This window comes from Hylaeus volcanicus, unplaced genomic scaffold, assembly GCF_026283585.1.
Source record: "Hylaeus volcanicus isolate JK05 unplaced genomic scaffold, UHH_iyHylVolc1.0_haploid 12237, whole genome shotgun sequence".
In the NCBI taxonomy this organism is placed as follows: domain Eukaryota; kingdom Metazoa; phylum Arthropoda; class Insecta; order Hymenoptera; family Colletidae; genus Hylaeus; species Hylaeus volcanicus.
The window spans coordinates 169,231-188,344 of NW_026533172.1; the positions used below are offsets into that span (position 1 = coordinate 169,231).

Sequence of the window (19,114 nt, forward strand, 5' to 3'; positions counted from 1 at the left end):
TTTACTTTTTTTATATCCATTTTTTTATTGTAAAAGACACAGTAAAATTTTTTTTTCTAAGTTCCATTAATTGAGTTAAAAATTATGAACCATGATTCTCGTTTTTTTTTTCGTTTTCAAAGACAGGTTGTCGTTTCCGATGCAATTCGTGAATTGATTGCAGATGTTAATATTGATCATGCTTTGTCTGTTCTTTCTAAAGGACAATATTTACAAAAGTACTGTCTCTCACGTTTTAATCATGTAAGGTCGATTTGCAAATAAGCAAAAAAAAATATTTTTTTTTTGTAGCGCCACTATGTTTTTTTTTTCACGGATAGTGAAACATTGGCGTTAAAATGGAAGTCTAGAAAGCATTCTTATGAAAGAACTCAAATACCTTATGCGGATATCGAACGTGTTGTTCCTGGCGTAGATTCGGATTTTTGGAGAGTAAAACCTTTTGATTGCTTAAAAGTAGTCTTAACCATTTTTTACGAATGCAGGACAAGCCGGAAAAGCAAAGATTACATGGCATTGAAATCATTTTACACTGGAGAAAATTACGTTTTACATGTTCTCACTTGGCCAACTGGAAAATTTGGTTTGCGGGTCTACTATATCTTCAATATAAAACGCAAATAGAATTTCAACCTCAATCAATGCTTTTGCATCATATGCTAGAGTTGAATTGGTATAAAATGGTGTCCACTAAAAATGGTACTGTAGGGCAACAGTTTTCGCTTAGTGTGAGCTAGTTGAATACTTTTCAGTCTTTGTTGTCTATTCAAAAAGTTTTTATTCCCAAATCTTTTTTAGGATCTATAAGCTTTTCTGATTTAATGCAGTTTTTTTATAAATTCCACTATCCCGCTGATAAAGATTACATTAGAAAATTAATTGAAGTGTATTATCCAGAATGTTCCACGACTTTAAACTATGCCGTTTGTCAAAAGGTTTTATGATGATAGTAACAACCATTTCTGTTTCATTTTGTTTATTTAGATTATACGAAGTACACTAATCCATGTAGATATTATGGTGTATTTTGAGATATATAAAAACAAAGACACAAATTTGATGACTATAGAGGGGTTCAAAAAGTTTTTAGTAGAGGTTCAAGAAACACCTCAGTGCTTTCTTGAAGAAGAGGCAGAGTCAATGTTAAACCTTCATGCCTCTTTACGTAATGAGGTTGTTTTGTGTTGTCTAAAACTCTTCTTTTCTGTTTTAATTTTTGTTTCCTTTTAATATTTTTAGGATGGAATGAGTGTTTTGGGTTTTAATTTCCTATTATGTAGTGAATTAAATTCCATTATGAATTTAAGAAAACAAAAATTAAACCTTGCTACAATGAATTGTCCGTTAAATCAATACTGGATATCATCATCCCATAATACGTATCTAACAAGTAATTAAAAGATATTTCAGTTCCAAAACGGGTGCATGTCCGTTAGCGTATCTTACTCTTTTTTTTGAAGGAGACCAAATGGTTGGAAAATCCGCTGTAGGACAGTATATCAAAGCGCTTTTGAATGGTTGTCGATGCGTCGAGTTAGATTGTTGGAATGGTAGTGAAGGAGAACCAATAATATATCACGGGCATACTCTAACATCTAAAATATCTTTTGAAGCAGCTATTCGAGCATGTAGAGATTATGCTTTTCACGTAAATTGTCAAATTATGCTCTTTTATTAACGAAGTTTTGAGTTAACAGCTGTATTTTTTAGAAAAGTGAGTATCCGGTAATTCTCTCTTTAGAAATGCACTGTTCTTCTACGCAAAAAAAACGTGTTGGAGAAATTTTAAAAAATATTTTAGGTTCAAGTTTGTACCGTCATCCAGGTACATGTACACTGCTTCTACGCTTAGTAAATATTATGGTAATTTGTCTTTGATTTCGCCTCTTGCTTCATTTAAACTTAGTGGGAGCTCCTATACCAACTCCTCTACAGCTATTAGGACGATTTATTGTAAAAGGACGCGTTCCTATTAACTTAAATTGTAGAGACCTTCATTATTATGAAAAATATGATTTTCTGGTACGTTTTCTCTTTCTGATTTATCTTGTAATAACGTTTTCTATTAAATTTTTTTTCGATGGCATTTAGAATGATGAAGATGACGATTATGCTGACTCGGGTTTAATTTATCCGACAGATTATTGTGTAGACGTTCCACATCATCTAATATATGATGATAGTTCGCATCCATCGTCCGCTTCAGTAGATGAAGAAAATCCTTATTTCTCTGATCTACCATCACAAGGTAAAAAGTGTTTTACTGATTCATTATAATACTACGACGATTCAATTGTTTTGTAGAGAATGAAACACATTCATCGTTGAAAGAATATTACTCATTGATTTCTTTACGAGGCTATGCTTTGTCATGGTTTAATCAGCAAAATTGTGGTGGCCGTATGTAACCAAAGAAACTATCAAAGCTTATTTTTTTTTGAATTGCTACAGAAATGGGTATTTGTTCATTAAATGAGAAAACCTTTAGTGCACTTGCTCGTAATCATTCAGAAGAATTAGCCAAGTTTCATAAAATGCACTTTTCACGAGTGTACCCTGCAAGTATGTTCATTGAAGAATTGTAACTTTTTTTTCAAACAACACTTTTTTTTTTAAATAATGCCGTCATTTAATTCTACCATTAGGAACACGTATGATGTCATCGAACTTCAATCCTATGGAATATTGGTTATACGGATCTCAAATGGTTGCTCTGAATTTTCAAGCAGTGGGACTTGCTACCTTAATGAATTTAGGGCGCTTTCGTGAAAACGGTGGTTGTGGATATATCCTAAAACCACCACTTTTAAGACAACCAAATCATGTTTTTTTACCAAATGCTAAACTAAATCCCTATCTTTTAAATTTAGTACATGAATTCCCGCTTCGAATAACAATTCAGGTGTCTTTTTTGAAAAGAAACATAATTTTAGATTTAAAAAAAAAGCGTAATTCTAAAAGGCATTCATACGTTTTTTACGTGTTTATGCAGATTCTAGGGGCACAACAATTGCCTTACACATCAATGCTCCAAAAGTGGAAAAAGAAAAGAGATACAACATCAACCTACGTTGTTGTTCTTCTTGAGGGTATAAAAAAAGATTTAAAAATATATAAAACTGCTCCCGTGTCAAATAAATTCACAAAAATTCGGTGGACAAACGAGATTTTTGTGTAAAAAGAACATGCATTAATCAAAACCTAATTTTAACGATTCCATTTGTTTATTTCTTAGATTTAACATAACTTTGCCAAGTGTGTCGTTATTTGTTTTTGAAGTTCGATGTAGTGATACTTTGGGGTCTTATTTTTTAGCTGGGTCTTCCCTTCCAGTCTCGTGTATGCGACCGGGGTATAACATATATTTTTTTAAAAAGAATATTGTTTTTTAAATATATTCATCTATATGCATTTAGAATACGCTGGGTATCTCTTTTCAATTCCAATTTGCAACTGTTGAAGTGGTCCGGACTTGTTGCTCGTGTGCAGATAAAAACACTACCATTAACATTTTAGCTTTTTTTCCACAAGGCTGACAATACGTTACTAAGGACTGTGAGGAGAATTTTTTTTTTTCGTAATGACATGTAATTTAAAATAAGTTACCTAGGTCGGTTTATTTACAATATTTTTTTTTTAATTAAAACGATGAAATCGAGGATTTGAACACATTTTAACATCTAGGTTTTTATAATCTCCTATTAAAGGGAAAGTTAATGAACAAAAAGGTCACTAAATTAATCCGCCAGCGCATTATCTAAACAAAAAAGCCAGAAACACATTTAATCAACAAAGAATGTTTGGTACCATTTATCACATATTTCGATAAAATTCTTTTTTTCGTAAAAATAACGTGTTGAAGAAGAAAAATCGCTAAATTAACGTCAATAAATACAAATAGTGTAAATTAAAGTTTGAAAACGGAAACACTTAAGTTTTGTTTTAAATTGAAAATACAAAAAAAGGAAATCATTCAAAAAAAAGAACTTGTTATAAAACATGCTGCAAAAACTTTTTTCTTGTCTATTGCAGGAAAAAGACATGATTTTTGGTTGATGTTAAACCAAGTTTTCTTAGTTTTTCAAAACCAAAAACTATTCGTTCAACTGTAACACAAAGCTAAACATTGTAAACAAAACTTTTCAGAATAGTCCGAAAATCGTTGTTTCTAAAGTCCCGTTTAAAGTTTCAATAACAGAGAAAAATTCGAAGTAACGTTGAATTCAAATTGAAAGTACGCAATTAAAAGTAAAACAAAATCTTTATTGATTTTTTTTTAGTATTTATCGCAAAATATTGTAAAGAATAGTGCTTACTTGATAAACAATATTGACAAATGCTGAATTGCAGCATCATAAAGCATCAGTGTAACTTTCTTTTTGTAATTGTAATAAGAAAAATTGTGGTAAAAACAAAAGATACTCGAAAGTTTTGTTCCTGTCGTTGTGTGCTCACAAATAAGCATTTTTTATCCGGAGTGATGAGAAAATGTTGTTCGTTTCAATGTTTATATAAACTTAATATGAAAAAACTATTTTTTGACTCAGTATTTTTGTTGTATTTAGTTGAACCTTTTTATTTTTTCATTAAATTTATGTTGATAGTTTAAATACAACGTAAAACAATGTGTTTCACACAGTTTAACTAATCACACATGTGTAAAATATCGTATTTGTTTCATTTAAAATCAAACTTTTAAAGCAAATTTTTTTAAATGGAAAGAACAAGTAAAGGAGTTTTGCATAAATTTTTAATGGGTTTGCATAAAATATTTAAAAATCATGTTTTGTAATTTTAAAAAATTGATTAATAGAATTTCGAATTATTAAATTTTAGTAAGGTTTGTAATATTTATAAAAGTTATAAATAGAATGTTCAACGCATTAATTTTGAGCGTATTAACGAAGTAAAATAATGTTAATTCTTTATGGTTATATTTTTCTTAAAAAGTTTATGGTGAAACGTTTCAACATAATTTTTTTCAAAAGTTCGTGGAATTTCAATGATATATGTTTATTCAATGTTACTTCTCGAAGAAAGACCATATTTTAATAGAAACAGTCTAATAATATACGAGTATGTTGTAATTAGAGTGTAATCGGTTTTGGACTATAACAATTTTTAGCCAATTAAAAAAAAAGAAATTGTGTTAGTATTTTAATTATAACATAGAATTTATAAAAAACGGTCTGCAGTAATAAATAAGAGCTTAATACGATTTTACGAGTCTATTAGGGCAATAGTTGCAAAATCAATATTGGTTTTGTGTAGTAAAATTACAAGGATTCAACATTGTGCTCAAAAATTTACACGATCAAAATTTCGAATTTTGTGTAGATTTGAATCAAAATAAAACAACCCCATTTCTCACTTTTTCTTTGACATGCTAGGAAATATATGAGAATGACTAAAAAATATATGTTATAACGTTCTATATCATTCGCATGAAATTTTAAAATTAAAGTTAAAAATGTTCCATTTAAAACAAAGTGTAATAAAGAAATCACAATTGAAAACAAAACGTCCAGGTAATGGAAAGCGCCTATTGGTAACATTGTGATATATTATTTTATAGTTTTGACCAATGTTTCTTAATAAAAATAATACACAAATTCTCTTCCATATTGAATTGATATATTTCATTTAGCCAGTTTAAAAATAAAACCGAGTCAAGCGATCAGATAGAACCACATCCTTAAAATCATGGGTTTCTAACGTTTTGTTTGTAATACCAGATTAGCTCTGATCAAATCCGTTCTTACCGGTATGCAAGTATCTCATTATTTTTACCAATCGGTGTCAAAACGCATTAAAAACAAGGTGTTTGTATAAAATTGCATAAGATAAATTTAGTATTGTATGAAGCTGCACCCGGGTAAGTTGTGAAAGTTAGTTTATGAAGCTTTTCACTGTTTTAAATTCCCAAAATATAAAATTATGATACATGAGATCTGATGAGTAGTTAGATTAAATTAGTCTGTTGTGAATGATAATTGATTAACGATACTATCCATTACAAATAAGACCATCATAATTTCTTTAATGGATAGAACAAGAAACTCAGTATTTTTTTGTTTGCATATTTTCTTCACTTGCATTATGTGAGTTTATATAATCACGCTTTGTTTTGCTGAATACTTGGGTTGAGGATTATTGTAAATTAATTTGTTACTATTTTCGTTATTGAAGTTTTTCCCGGCGATAGATAACAAAATGTATTGTTTTCTGATGGCCATGTTTGACATTTTTGATAAAAATGGATAAAATTTTTTTTTATGATTTTTGAATTTTTAAAGTAGGAGATTTTTTTTAAGAACACTCAGTGTTTTCAGTATCGTTAGAGGATAAAAGGTCGTTACTCCAATTTTGCATTATTTTTTGATTTTCTTCTAAGGTTAAAGGCGATTTTTCAAAAAAATCCTTCGTAATATAAGTGTGTGAAATCGGTTTGGTTGAGATAATGGAGTTTGATTGGTTATCAAAAGAATGGTTCTCTTCACACTTCACTGTATTTCTTACGTTACTAGAACGAAATTGTTTGGAAACCGTGGATAAGACTTTTTCGTTTGACGGAATCGCATTTGTTTTTGTTGCAGAAGAGACATAAGCAGTGACAGGTAACACATAGTTCTCATTCAAGGGTGACAATTTTGAACTGATTAATTCGGAGCTTTCCGATACACTAGACGATAAAAAGTCATCGCTCCAATCGTGCATTATACTTTCCGCAAAGTAGGATTTTGAAGAACGTTTACGTGAAACGGGATCCGAAATATCTGTGTGAAGAGTGGTGTTATTTAATGTTCCACTGATAGGGTAATTGCCTAAAAAGTTTGTCTCGTTAAATTCAGGTATAATTTTGAGCTTACCCGATATCGAGCTGTTGGGAAGATGCAATTTAGTAGTTTTTTCGAATTTTCTCACAATTTCTTTAGTTACAGGGTCTACATGTGACGAGGTGGATGGTGCATTGGATGGATCATTCAATGATATTTTTTGAACACTTGACTTCAGATTATTTGAATAAATAGAGAATAGATTTTTTTTTTTTTCGTCGTGCGTCTTTTTGTCGCAGAGATTAGAGGCTAAAGATTGCTTATCGGAAATATCTTTAGAATTAGAAATGAACGAAGCTTCGTCATTGAATCGATTTACGTGTTTTTTCTCTTTTGAACAACTCTTCAGCTTAGGTTCAAATTGTTTGTTTACGTTAAAGGGTGAATTTTGTTTTTCGATCGAAGATATGAAATTTCCGTTTGGTTGATTTTGACTTTTCCCACATACAAAAATAATTTGCTGATTCGTAGTTGCAACGTCGAACTCATTTGACATAGGCACGCCTTGAGTGATAATCTCCGAATTTTCAGAGTACTCTGATAATACTAGCTCATCACACCAAGCATCTATTGCTCTTTGATTAGGCTTATACATGTTGGACGGTTTATAGAGAAGGTTTTTTGAGTTATGGGTCACTGAAGGCATTTTATGTAAGGAAGGTGATCTATCCTGGTTTATTGAAGAATTATCTTTGATCATACTGAATAAATGATTTGTACTCCTAGGTGGAGATTCCTGTGGTACCAAAGAGATGGCCCACTGGTGGGATTGATCGACAGTTTGTTGAGTTAAAGTAGAAAGATTTGTATTTTCATTAAATCGATCGGATGCACTCATTGCGGAAGCTGTTTTATCAATTGAATTTAAATCTTCAGATTCGCTAGAGGATAAAAGCTTATCACCCCAATCTTGTATTATACTTTTGTGCTGATGAGACATTGAGGAATGTTTCAAAAAAATATTGCCTTCGTTATCAGTTTTTGAAAGGAGGGCCTTGGACGAAAATGCGTCATTTTTATTTAAAGCAAAGTTCTCTTTGTTAATCTTATAGAAATCAACCTTGTGATTGTAGAAAGTTTTCTTGAGATTAGGGGATGTAACACGTTCATCGGACATAGTTTGATTGTTGTGGTTGGAAGAAGATATTTGGGGTTTTGTTAGAGATCTCGCATTCGGAACCATTCTTATGAACGTTTTATTAATTGAATTTGCATTTTCAGATTCGCAAGATGATAAAAGTTTGTCACTCCAATTTTCTATTTTTTTTTGATTAGTCTGAGGTAATAAATGATTTTGAGGGCGAAAAATTTCTTTACGCTTATTCTTGGAAGGGAGGTGATTTGAGACAGGTGACGTATTGAAGTCATTAAAAGACCCACCCTTGTTACGTTGACGTGAGAAAAGCGGATAACGGGCAAAAGATGTATTGACAACAGGCGATGAGTCAGTTGTTATGACGTCATGCTTTTTTTTCGAGAATGAAGATGCATCTAAAATATTAGATGAGACACGAGAGTAATTTAAATTAAATGATAACGACGTAGAAAACTTACATTCCCTCACGTGTCTTATTGATGTATTTCCACCGTTCCGGTTTAGTATTTTGGTAAAACTTGAGTATGAAGTTAAAGGCTGTACGTCGGACCACCTTTTACAATTCGTCTTTTCTAAGGTGATTGTACCGGACTCAATCAGGCCACAAGGGAGAGAAAGAGAACGCCGTTCTCGAGTCAGGAGTGAAATACTTTGAGTATTAAAATTTAAATTTATATTTTGTAAAACAGAAGCTTGTGAAGGTGGTAGTGGCGTCTTGTGAGAATCAAATTTCAGTAATCGTGGCTGCTTTACTCTCCTTTTTTCTTCGGTAGTGAAAAATACGCTGTTACGGCATGTTGGAGCAAAGCAAGCTTGACGATTTTTCTCGGGAACAGTTTGGTTACTGTGCAAGTTTTTATGTAATTCGGTGTCAGAACCCTCGTCTGTACAAAAGATTAAAAAATAAATATGCCGTTTCACACATTTTACTCACTCGGTCGAGTTTCGCTAAAACCATTTAAGGGATCATACTTATTATACAGTATTTGAGCTTTTTCATCCGGTGTCATACAGGTTTTCAATTGATTTACATACAAGGAGTCGTAACGAATGCTTTCTATTGTTTTTTTGTTTTCAACATGATCTTCAGAATGTGAGAGAGAAAAGACAACAGTAGTAGGACATGGTACGTCTTGTTCTTTTATTAATGATACTTCAGAATTATTTGCCGATGTAATGTTTTTGTTCAGAGAAGAAACTACATTTGGAGCTTTTGAAAACGATTTCAGCTGATTGTTTAGTAATGTTTTTTTGTCGCAACTATCTCTTTTTGTGTTAGTCAAGATAGGGGCCGTATGCACCGTCGTTATTGCTTTGTCTTTAAAAAATCCTGGGAGTTTTAGTTTATTTAAAAATAAGGTTTTTGTTTCAGATATCATAGCATTCCCAACGCTAGTGTTTTGCTTAAATTTTTCTCGAAATCGTCTTGTATATTGCAATGGTAACAGGGAACCATTTTTGCAAACGGTTATTTTAGGGTTCTGACACATATGTGTATTCAATTGATCATTTAATATAACGTTATCATCTAGACTTTTCTTCTTTGCTTTTTTTGAAACTGACAAGTTGACAAAAGAACCTAAAGAAGCTAAATTATTACTTAAAATAGACTTGTTTTCATCTGAAGAAAATTGAGTTAATTCCTCTGACGTCATCATATTATTGGAACTTGTTAAACATTTCAAGGTGTTCGTTGAAAGTGTCAAACTTTTCATCCGTGCGTTAAAAGCATTTTTCGGTTCACTCCACAGACGTTTATTTAGAGCTGGTGTCTCGATTCGATAGATTGGAGTTATATTTTTGTCGTGACCATTAAACTTTCGTCTAGTGCCACAAAACAGATTAGTGCAACTGCGTCTATCGAAACACGTCGCTAGAAATTTGAATTTTATTTCATCAAGCAACGATTGCTTCGAGTTTACTAATACCGACTTTACAGTTTCAGATGTCGGTAGTTGGCTTTTAATTAATAAAAATCGGCTGAAATCAAAGGATAACAGAACAGAATTTCTCCAGATGAATACTTTGGCCTTATCATTTAAACTAGATACCGCTGCTGTAGATAGGACAGACATTTTTCTTGTCTTTCTTCCATTACTTCTTAATAATATATGTTTTTCTCTGTACTGTTCAGGTAAAACGAGTTTAAGAAAGCTCCAAATCAATTTATTTTTTTCACCGGTCAGCCGTTTGAAGCTAGTTGACACTATTACTTTAGAATTCCGGTTGGGAAATAGTTTACGAAAGAAATGAGATGTTTCTAGACCAAGTGATGAAATGTCTTGACCCAATATAGTACTAATGTGATTTTTTTTGCTTAAAAACCATTTCCAATGTTTCACCAGAAAAATAGATTGAATAGATGCAATTTTTTTTTCTTCATCAAAGACAATTGTTTTACAATAAACAATTACGTTATGTTTTTTTGGATTCCTGAATAATTTACATTTTTGTAGTAAGCTTTGTCCTTTTTGCGGAAACAATGAGAGTTGCTCATTATTTTTACAAGAATTATTTTCACTAAAAAAATAATTATTTAAACGTGTTGGAGGAGAAAAGTTATGTTCAGAAGAGTCGGGTTTTTTTTCCTGTTTTAATTAAAACAATATTATAAAAAGTAATGCAGAGTTACGTAAAAATTACGTTTTTATTTTCAAGCGAGAATATTTGAGAATGAAGAGGTAAGGTAGTGGTGTCTTTACTTTGTGCTGATAGTTTTTCATGACGAATGGTAGAGGATAAGACTTCACTAGAATCGCAATGTCCTTCAGTACTATGTAAACGGTCAGTAAACAAACTTTTTAAAGATACCTTTTTAGAGGCTCTTTTATCAGTTCCTCTAGGTTGCGCCATTTCTGAACAACAATTATTTAGCGATGGATTACCATCATTCATAAGATCATTTTCTTTTTCTGTAAAAACGGTATGTTGAATAGAATGAGTTGAGCTTTTACTTTCCTTCCAAGAATTTATGATATCAGCTTTTCCTTCAGGCGATTGGTGACTATAAGCACTTGTAGTTTTGCTATCCTTGGACATCTTTTCACAACTTCTCTCTTGAAAATTCAGTGTTGGCAATGATTCATATATAGCAATACTGTCGTTGAAGGACGTCTTCCTGTCCAAATCACTAAGAGTAGGTTCTAAATCTGTATTCCAATGTATATTATTAGAAGTTGTATTGAGTGAACCATTAGATAATAATGGTATAATGTCAATGCAATCCTGCATGGATGAAGAGTTCGTGTGAATTTTAGTTTGTAAACCGTCAAACTGATTGGGACAATGTTTTGATATTCGAGAGTAGGCAGGATTATTAACGTTTTGAAAATCGCTTTGAGCCGGGAAGACCGATATCGAATGACGCTTTAATAATGCAACTGAGCCTCTATTTATTGCATTTGTAGCATTTGCTGGAGTAGTACATCCGAAGAAGGCAGACGAGAATTGACTCTTCCAAGTGTTTCTCTCATCATTTTTATGTTTTTTTTGTGGATGAAGGTCTGAATGAATATTCAAACACGTTTCGTTACAGAAACTGTGAGATTTTTTCAGCGAACGGAAAAAGAAGTCCGAAGATTCACTTGAAGATAATAATGGATCCAAATACGTTGGAGCATTAAAATTGTCATGAAAAAAGTCATCATGTAAAGAATTCAACGGTTCAATAATTATTGGTAAGGATATTGACTTTTTACTAAAGTTATGTTTAAAAGTGGTGATTTCGTTAGAATTGAGACTGGACAACTTTTCTTTAGTATTTTTGGAACGATTCAATGATTGAGAATTCCTCTTTGTGGAAGAATACAGCTGATTTGATACATTATAGGATGAGGAGTTTTCTGAATCCACTAACGAAAAAATCTCATCATCCCAATTATTGTTGTCTTTAACCTGTTAACCAAAAATTACATACAGAAAATTTAAATAAAAGCTTACGGTTTGTTTTAAGACATTATCCTCTGTTTTCATTTGTTGCGTTAGCGCATTCTGAGCACTTTCAAATGAATTATGAGTTTCTGCACCGCTGATGTCCTTTTGTTGCGTTGACAAATTTTTTTTGCTTTTTTTGAAGGTTGTTCGACTTTTTGAAGAACTTGAAATCGTATTTAAAGAAGAAATTGACGATAAGTCGCTCCAACACGTTTTTGCCTTATTTTCCTTAAAATCCTTCTTAACACGAAACGGTGTAACAAGTAATACCTTATCAGATTGATTTGATTGGCGCCCATATCCCAATAGTTTTTTTGAATCTTTTGAAGCAAAACTAGTGGAAAAGTCAAAACTTTTTTCTTCGTTTTTTTCCTTAACTGCATCGTTTTTTGAATAATTAGGAATCTTGGAATTTATTTGTTTTAATGAACCTTTTTCGTCTTGAGTTTCATAAAACGGTAAAGAAAATATCCATTTACCAGCGGATGTTAACGAACGTAAAAAATTGGGTGAATTAGGTTTAGGTGGGCATTGGTTTTTAAACAAATCTTTTAATGGGTTTTCTTGATGTGTCACAAATTTTTTCGTAAACGGATGTAATGAATTTTTTATAGTACCTGGCTTTTGAAATGATCTTGTGACATGTTTTTTATCGTTCGAATAAAGTAAAACAGAAGAAGTTGCTTTGTTTCGAGCCTAAACAGCAAAGTATATCATAGAAAAAATTATTGTTTTATTGGAAAAAATAAAGGAGTATTTGTTGTATCATAAGTACTGTTTTAGTGTAAACTTACGCATGTTTCAGACTTTAAACTATTTACGATTTCCGTTAGTGCATCTATTTTATTTGCTGATTCCGGCTCCCACTGATTAGCGTGATGATCTGTAGAAGTTTTTTTGTTATGCGAAGTCGACGAAAAGAAAAAACTCTCATTTTGAAGTATTTTGAGAGTACTTTTGTTACATTTTGGAACTGATGTGATAGACAACTGACGTATGTTTCGTTCAACGTCAGATACATCACTGGTTTTTGTACCTTCTCCGTTTTTAACATGTTCCCTTACGTTATTAAGTGGAACGGTTGGTATTCTACGTTGACCAACTTTATTTGATTTATCTATATTGTTAAAATAGAAGTTATCAAGGTCTATAGGCAAATGCTCCTCCGAGTCACTTTTTGTCGTGCATTTTTTATTTGTCTTACTCCCATTTAATAGTTCATCCTGATTTATAGACGCATGAGACTTAAAGGAGTCAATATTGAATGACCGATGTGGCATTCTATTTTTTTTTTTCTTTCCTGTTAAAGAATTACAAGATCTTTGAGAAATTTTTCTAATTTCTTGTTCATGAGTAAATAGTAATTTTTCATTTGTTTGCAGTGTCGCAGAATGTTGATTTTGATCGTTGGCGGTATTAGATGAAGATTTCCCCTTAACCACAGTGAACGTTTTTTTTTTGTTCCGCTGCAATGGTGCAACACTAATGTCCTTAACATAACCTTCAGTATCAGAGAATTGCTGTAACACTGTTTGATTCTTGTTTTGTTCTAGCAATAACTTTTCATGGTGTCGTGTGAAATAGTTACTACTATAACTATCAGATTCGCTGTTATGAAAAACATTATTCTTTAATGCCGTTCGGTTATGAGAAACACTTTTCTTTTGAATGAAATAATCTGATGGTTTAGAATTCGTTCGAATTAACGACGCGGGACTAGAAAAGTTTATTGTCCTATGTAATTGAGGGCACAATTTATTTGTTATAAGCGGAAATAAGTTTCGTGTATTTTCTGCATGGTTTACATGTTTCCTACTACTTGGTGGAGTATCACTATGTGATGTTATTTGATAATATGATTTTTTAAAATGTCTGACACTGGAGTGTTTTTTGCGATTTTTTCGTAATAGAATATGGTTAGTATCCGAAACTGAGGTACTACTCCAGAGTTTTTTTGATAGAACACTTGTAAAATTGGCAGAGATGTCTTTATTCAAATCGTCTTGTGATTCAGTAGATGAAACAGAAAAAGGCTTGAAATATTGTAGAGAATTTTTTTTTTTAATAGCAGTAGCATTCGGTAGAGAAAATAAAAAATTTTCTCGTGTCTCGAAAGTGTTATCAGCCTTCATGAAAGAACAGGGAAATGTCCTAGACAAATTTTCCCCATCGGGAGAAATCTTCTGCTGCTCTTCCTGTATTGCTGAGTTGTTAGGGATAGTGATCTGTGTTTGGTTTTGAATTACGTTACTTAAATCTTCTTGACCACGGGATATTTGATTTACGTCTTGAAGAATGTGTTCCACTTCCTTTTTATTAGGATCATGGAGCGTCAAACTTTTTGATAATGGACTCTGTGTAAGTTGCACCGAATCTAACAAATGATTTGAAAAAGTCTCAGTGTTTGAGAAACCCGTTAAATTTTTCAACAGTGCTTCTTGTTCTGTAATCAAAGCTACAATAATCAAATAATTAGTACGAATAGTTTATCTTGCAACAATAGTGCTCTTTCTGAAGTACCTGGAATTATTATTGAACGATCTCCGTTAAATGAGCGTTGTTGCGTAAGAAATTCACTGTTGTCATACGCAGTATTTTGAGTCGAATTTCGCAAACATGTTAATGCTTTTGACTTGGTTTCATTGAAGGGTGTTGAAAATGAAGAAGAATTCAAATCTGTAACGACTGTAGCGACGTCCGAATGTCGACTGATGTTGTCATCTTCTTGCGAATCTTTTAAAGTTTGCTCTAAAATATGATTTTGAGGGAGTATATCTGAAGTCATGCAGGGAGGTCTTAAGAACATAGATGCTGCAGCTGAAGGTAAAACCTCTAAAGTTTTTTTTGCAGCATTAACAGCTGGTTGCAATAATGAATCTTTGTTCTGAGTATTAGATAAAGGATACAACTTATAAAGTAAAAAATTATCAAAAACATTGGAACTTTGGTCAACTTCACAATTTAAACATGAGATAGTTTTGTGACTCGACACCCACAAATTTTTGACTGATTGAAGAAGAGAAAAAAACCTCAGATTATCTTGGTTGAAGCCTTTTGTGAAGTCTTCATAAACGTTTGTAAAATGATTTTGAGTTAAATGTGATTCTAAAAATAAAAGTCCAACCTGTTGGATAATTCCATTCAAAAGAGAGTCGTTTAAAGAGTTTAACTTTTGAGTTTCAAAAAGTACTAAGCATAAATCTAAAGAAAGTTTCACTAAGTGAGAACGGACTTCTTCAACCATTTGCATTGAGAAATAACGTAGCGAGGATGAATTAAAAGCTGAACATGGCGATTCCTTGTGTGTACAATGGTGTTCAGTCCATATACTTTTCAAAGATTTAACAGGTTTATCTGTTAGAGATTTCAATGCATTGGAAAGTTTTGAAAAAGATAGTAAAGCTGCCATAACTCGTCCTTGATCTAATAATGACATTATTTGACACAACTTTATTGTTATAAGCGAATTCTCTAATTTGTTTGGTTTTTCCAATTGATTATAAAGTTCCTCAACAGAATCCCAATATTCGTCAGATGCTAGTTTAGGAAAATAATACAGTAGTTGCCGTATAAATGAAAGCGGGTGACATAAATGTTGTTCAATCCATGGGACAAATAAAAAAGGTAATCCATGATATATAGATTTGCCTCTACGACACCGATCATCTCTGCTTAAAAAAGTCATTGAATGGTTGTAGGGAAAATGCTGAATATAAGGTGCTGCAGTTAATGATTCAATCAAACTCAGACAAGTATCAGATATTAAAAGTATATGATGAAGAACATTGATTTTTAGCGTTAAATCCTTGTTCAAATCATGAAGGCAATACGGATCCCGAAGGTTTAAAACGCTTTTACAAAAAGTCGAAATTTTGAGATTAAACGGATGAAGAGTGCTTAAGGTAGTATAAGCTATCGTATAAAGGGTTTTGTTTACGATGAAATAAAAGGTTTTCACAGTCTCCGAATTTTGAAAAATTAAATGCAATTCACAAAGACATTGACTAGCTAAAGGGGCTACGGTTAGGTCTTTAACGTCACACAAAAGATGGATAGTGGCTATGCATATTTCATCTATAGTCAACCGTCTACAACATAACATATTATTGCAGAAACGAATTTAAAAACAAACAATTTTTCGCTTTATTATTTGACGAAAATTTAGATTTGCGAATTTTGAAAATGATTTCTTAATGTTAGTAAGGATGAGATTTCACATCATGTAGTTAATAAAACGTACGGAAATATTTGATAAGAATTTTTGTAAAATTTTTCAATAGAAATAGCTTGAGTGGAATTCTTAAAGCATAACATAACTTTCAATAGTAGTTTATAACTTGCTAAAAAGGAGAACATTATGAAAAACAACTAACTTGCATTTTCTATACCTTCTGGAGTATTATCAACAAAATCAGTGACAGTAAATAAAGCAACGACGTGATCCTCAACTCGACAATCTAATAAAGCATTAAACGAATTGATGATACGCTGTTGATCCACTAGTTGAACTAAAATAGACGTCCAAATATACGTTAGGGTTGAATGCTCAGAAAGTTGGAGAAGATTGATATCACAACAGCGACTGGATGTGAATGTATTGACGAAAGGTTGAAAAATCTCCAAAAAAAATAAACTTTTCACATGGTTAACATTTTGACTACCTATGTCTGCAAGTAGCAAAAAAAATTTTCCCAGTATTATTTGAGAATGAAAGAAATCATGAAAAGTTAGTATTTTGACACCTATTAAAAAAATAAGTTTGCGCAATTCAATAAAAGAAGAGTCAAGTTGTGATGAAGTGGTTAAACAATCGACTGATGGTTTTTCAAAAAAGAAAGAGCTTATAGAGGTATCACTCTCTTCATCGTGACTGTACGGTGGATCAGTATTTTTACGATCGCGGTCCGAAATAAGTGTTGAAAATACAATAGTAACATTCTAATATTTCAATACCACAAAGCAATCGAATGACCATTTACTTTTTGTTCAGAACAAACCTGAAGACATAAAATGTCTTGATAATTCGACAGTAGCTGCCTTGAGATCAACATAGGACTGCAACACAAACTTTTAAAATAAAAGTAAATAAACGTTTCATAAAGAGGTATCCGAAAATTTTCGAGAGCTTCTTTAATAGAATTAGGAGTTAAATTGAATGTTGATATCGATTTTTTTTTTAAAGACGCTTCTAACCATGGTGGATAACAGAATTGAGAAAGTAGCATGGAATCAGTGTAATGACGAAATATTGTAAAGGGATCCCATACAGTTGTTTGAAACGTTTCTTTGTATTCATCCATATTACACCCTATCTTATTATTTAATAATTTAGAATGATAATTAAATAAATGCGACAGAACATTAACGAGTAAACCCGTGTCTATTTCAACTAAATACTTTGTTGTCTGAATCTTCTTCACATGAATATAACAAGGAGCTAATGTTGATAAAATGTAATGCACTCGTTGTGGTAGTGTTAACAAGATAAATTCGCATAAAGTGATATGTTGAAGAATCCAATGACCCCCACCATTATTGAGATGTTTCTTTGTTGCGTTAAGTTTTTCTGTAAAAATAGAATATTCATAACAACAAAATTTTAAATTGAGAAGCGATTTTATCTTCTCAAATCCTTTAGCTTTCATCAATTGAAGACAAAGTGTTTCTACAGTATTGAAACCATCCTCTGAGCACTCTTTCGTATGATTATAGTGAAAAAGTTTTTCTCCAGTGAAATAAACTAGAAAATTTGAACAAAGGATATGAACATCGACTGATGAAGCATTCCAAAAAGGTAACTGAGTTATGATATTTGAAATCATCAATATATCATTCTTTACCATGTTTTCATTTTTAATATGTGAAAACTTGGTGGTTAACCAAACGTGAACCGAGTTATGCGTTGTGCATGCGTTGGTTAAAAAAGTCTAAAACACCACAGCAGTATTTATCTCTATTGTTTTTAACCATTAATAAAATCAAATTTGTTTTTATAACGGTTTTAATTGATGAGTATTAGATCCTATGCTTGAGTAGAAAAAAGAAACGTACAGTAAGAGCGACAATAAAATCATCCTTATTCCAAAATAGCTCTCCGTTCCACAACCGATCATTAGAAAACAAAACAACAACAACAGTTGGTGGTAAATCTATTGAAGCTTTTGTCAGCGCTAATAGAAAAGTTTCAAAATCTTTTTTTAAAAAAATGGACCAGGAAAAAACACTGATAATACAACGGTATCGAAAAGATGGATAATAATCCATTGAGACACCCGATCTAGGCATGAAGCACAAATCTAAACATTTTTGCATAGATTCGGCTAGGTGTGTATACTCTTCAAGTTGAGAACGACGAAGATCTAGCATCTGAAACATTACTTGTTAAATACAATAGCATAAAAAAAGATAAATAAAATTTACTTGAGGCGTTTTCCTGTTGCTAACACAGCGTTTGCAATAAGTGCTCCATACATAGTTCAAACGCTGCAAACAGCCAAAGGTAGGTGATGCACATTGTGGCAACCAAGGAGCATACAACGTATCAGGACACGGATCGTACTTGGTCACCTCCTCGTCTAAAAACAACATGTCCTCTATGTAAGATATCACCTAATGTAGAGAAGCATTTTTCGATAATTTCACAACTAACTATGTACCTTGAATTCACTAATAAACGAATTCCAAAATCTTCCCTTGAATTTCCAAATCTCTTTTAAATCATTTGAATTACCATAAAATGCTTCATCACTACAAACAGTAGCGTTCCCTAGTGATATCATTGTTTTAAAAAAAGATATATTATAACAATTTTAAATGTTGGAGAAATGTGTGTGTGTGTGTGTCTTTTTCTCTAAAATTGTTGCGAATATTTCTACCAGTATCTGTTTTGTTTTAACTCTAAATCAATTTGATAACCTGTCGTTTATTTTAAAAAAATCAAATCCAACATTGAAATTTTCTTTCTTCAGTTCTTCTTAACAAATGCCAAAAGATTGCTTGATTACCTGTTTAGCTGTGTGGACAGCAAGTTTTTATAAAATCTTCGATTTTATTTTAAAAACTTCATATGACAATGATATTCCTAACTGAAAATTTTTGGGGTTAGTCCGAAACTTATTTGACAAAGTTAAATAAACGTTGTAAACATTTTTTTTTATTTTTGAGCGTTTATAAAAAGTGCGAATTTGCGGGTAACAGTAGAATTTTAGCTCAAGTTAAATGTTTTTTTAAAAAGCTACAGGTTATCATT

General features: G+C 31.9%; 3 protein-coding genes across 5 annotated transcripts; 1 reads left to right on the top strand and 2 right to left on the bottom strand.

The window, feature by feature from the left end:
- Positions 1–27: 27 nt before the first annotated feature.
- On the top strand, positions 28–4,692 carry LOC128884431 (1-phosphatidylinositol 4,5-bisphosphate phosphodiesterase delta-4-like). Of its 2 annotated transcripts, XM_054137854.1 has the most exons (18): positions 28–243; positions 292–432; positions 486–699; positions 799–935; positions 985–1,173; positions 1,240–1,390; positions 1,461–1,648; positions 1,711–1,825; positions 1,907–2,022; positions 2,092–2,248; positions 2,305–2,400; positions 2,452–2,562; positions 2,646–2,902; positions 2,993–3,174; positions 3,236–3,255; positions 3,316–3,352; positions 3,417–4,234; positions 4,281–4,692. In XM_054137854.1, exons 1-17 carry the CDS (start codon positions 85–87, stop codon positions 3,514–3,516), a joined length of 2,370 nt encoding a protein of 789 aa, XP_053993829.1. In that variant the 5' UTR covers positions 28–84; the 3' UTR covers positions 3,517–4,234; positions 4,281–4,692. The 2 variants fall into 2 exon arrangements, with proteins under 2 accessions (XP_053993829.1, XP_053993828.1); XM_054137853.1 differs by having other exon boundaries at positions 3,236–3,352.
- Positions 4,693–5,261: 569 nt separating this feature from the next.
- LOC128883807 (uncharacterized) lies at positions 5,262–10,220 on the bottom strand. 2 transcript variants are annotated; one of them, XR_008459115.1, is made up of 5 exons: positions 8,867–10,220; positions 8,391–8,816; positions 6,870–8,327; positions 5,763–6,824; positions 5,262–5,711 (listed from the first exon to the last, which is right to left on the bottom strand). XR_008459115.1 is itself a non-coding variant. In XM_054136550.1 (4 exons), the coding sequence occupies exons 1-4, from the start codon at positions 10,005–10,007 to the stop codon at positions 6,310–6,312; spliced, it is 3,540 nt and encodes a 1,179-aa protein (XP_053992525.1). In that variant the 5' UTR covers positions 10,008–10,220; the 3' UTR covers positions 5,262–6,309. The 2 variants fall into 2 exon arrangements, 1 of the variants encoding a protein (XP_053992525.1); XM_054136550.1 differs by having other exon boundaries at positions 5,262–6,824.
- A 340-nt stretch (positions 10,221–10,560) lies between these two features.
- On the bottom strand, positions 10,561–17,165 carry LOC128884455 (uncharacterized). The gene is made up of 8 exons (XM_054137886.1): positions 17,133–17,165; positions 16,863–16,920; positions 16,239–16,373; positions 14,386–15,402; positions 12,660–14,320; positions 12,483–12,561; positions 11,872–12,428; positions 10,561–11,826 (listed from the first exon to the last, which is right to left on the bottom strand). Exons 1-8 carry the CDS (start codon positions 17,163–17,165, stop codon positions 10,561–10,563), a joined length of 4,806 nt encoding a protein of 1,601 aa, XP_053993861.1.
- Between the last annotated feature and the right edge of the window lie 1,949 nt (positions 17,166–19,114).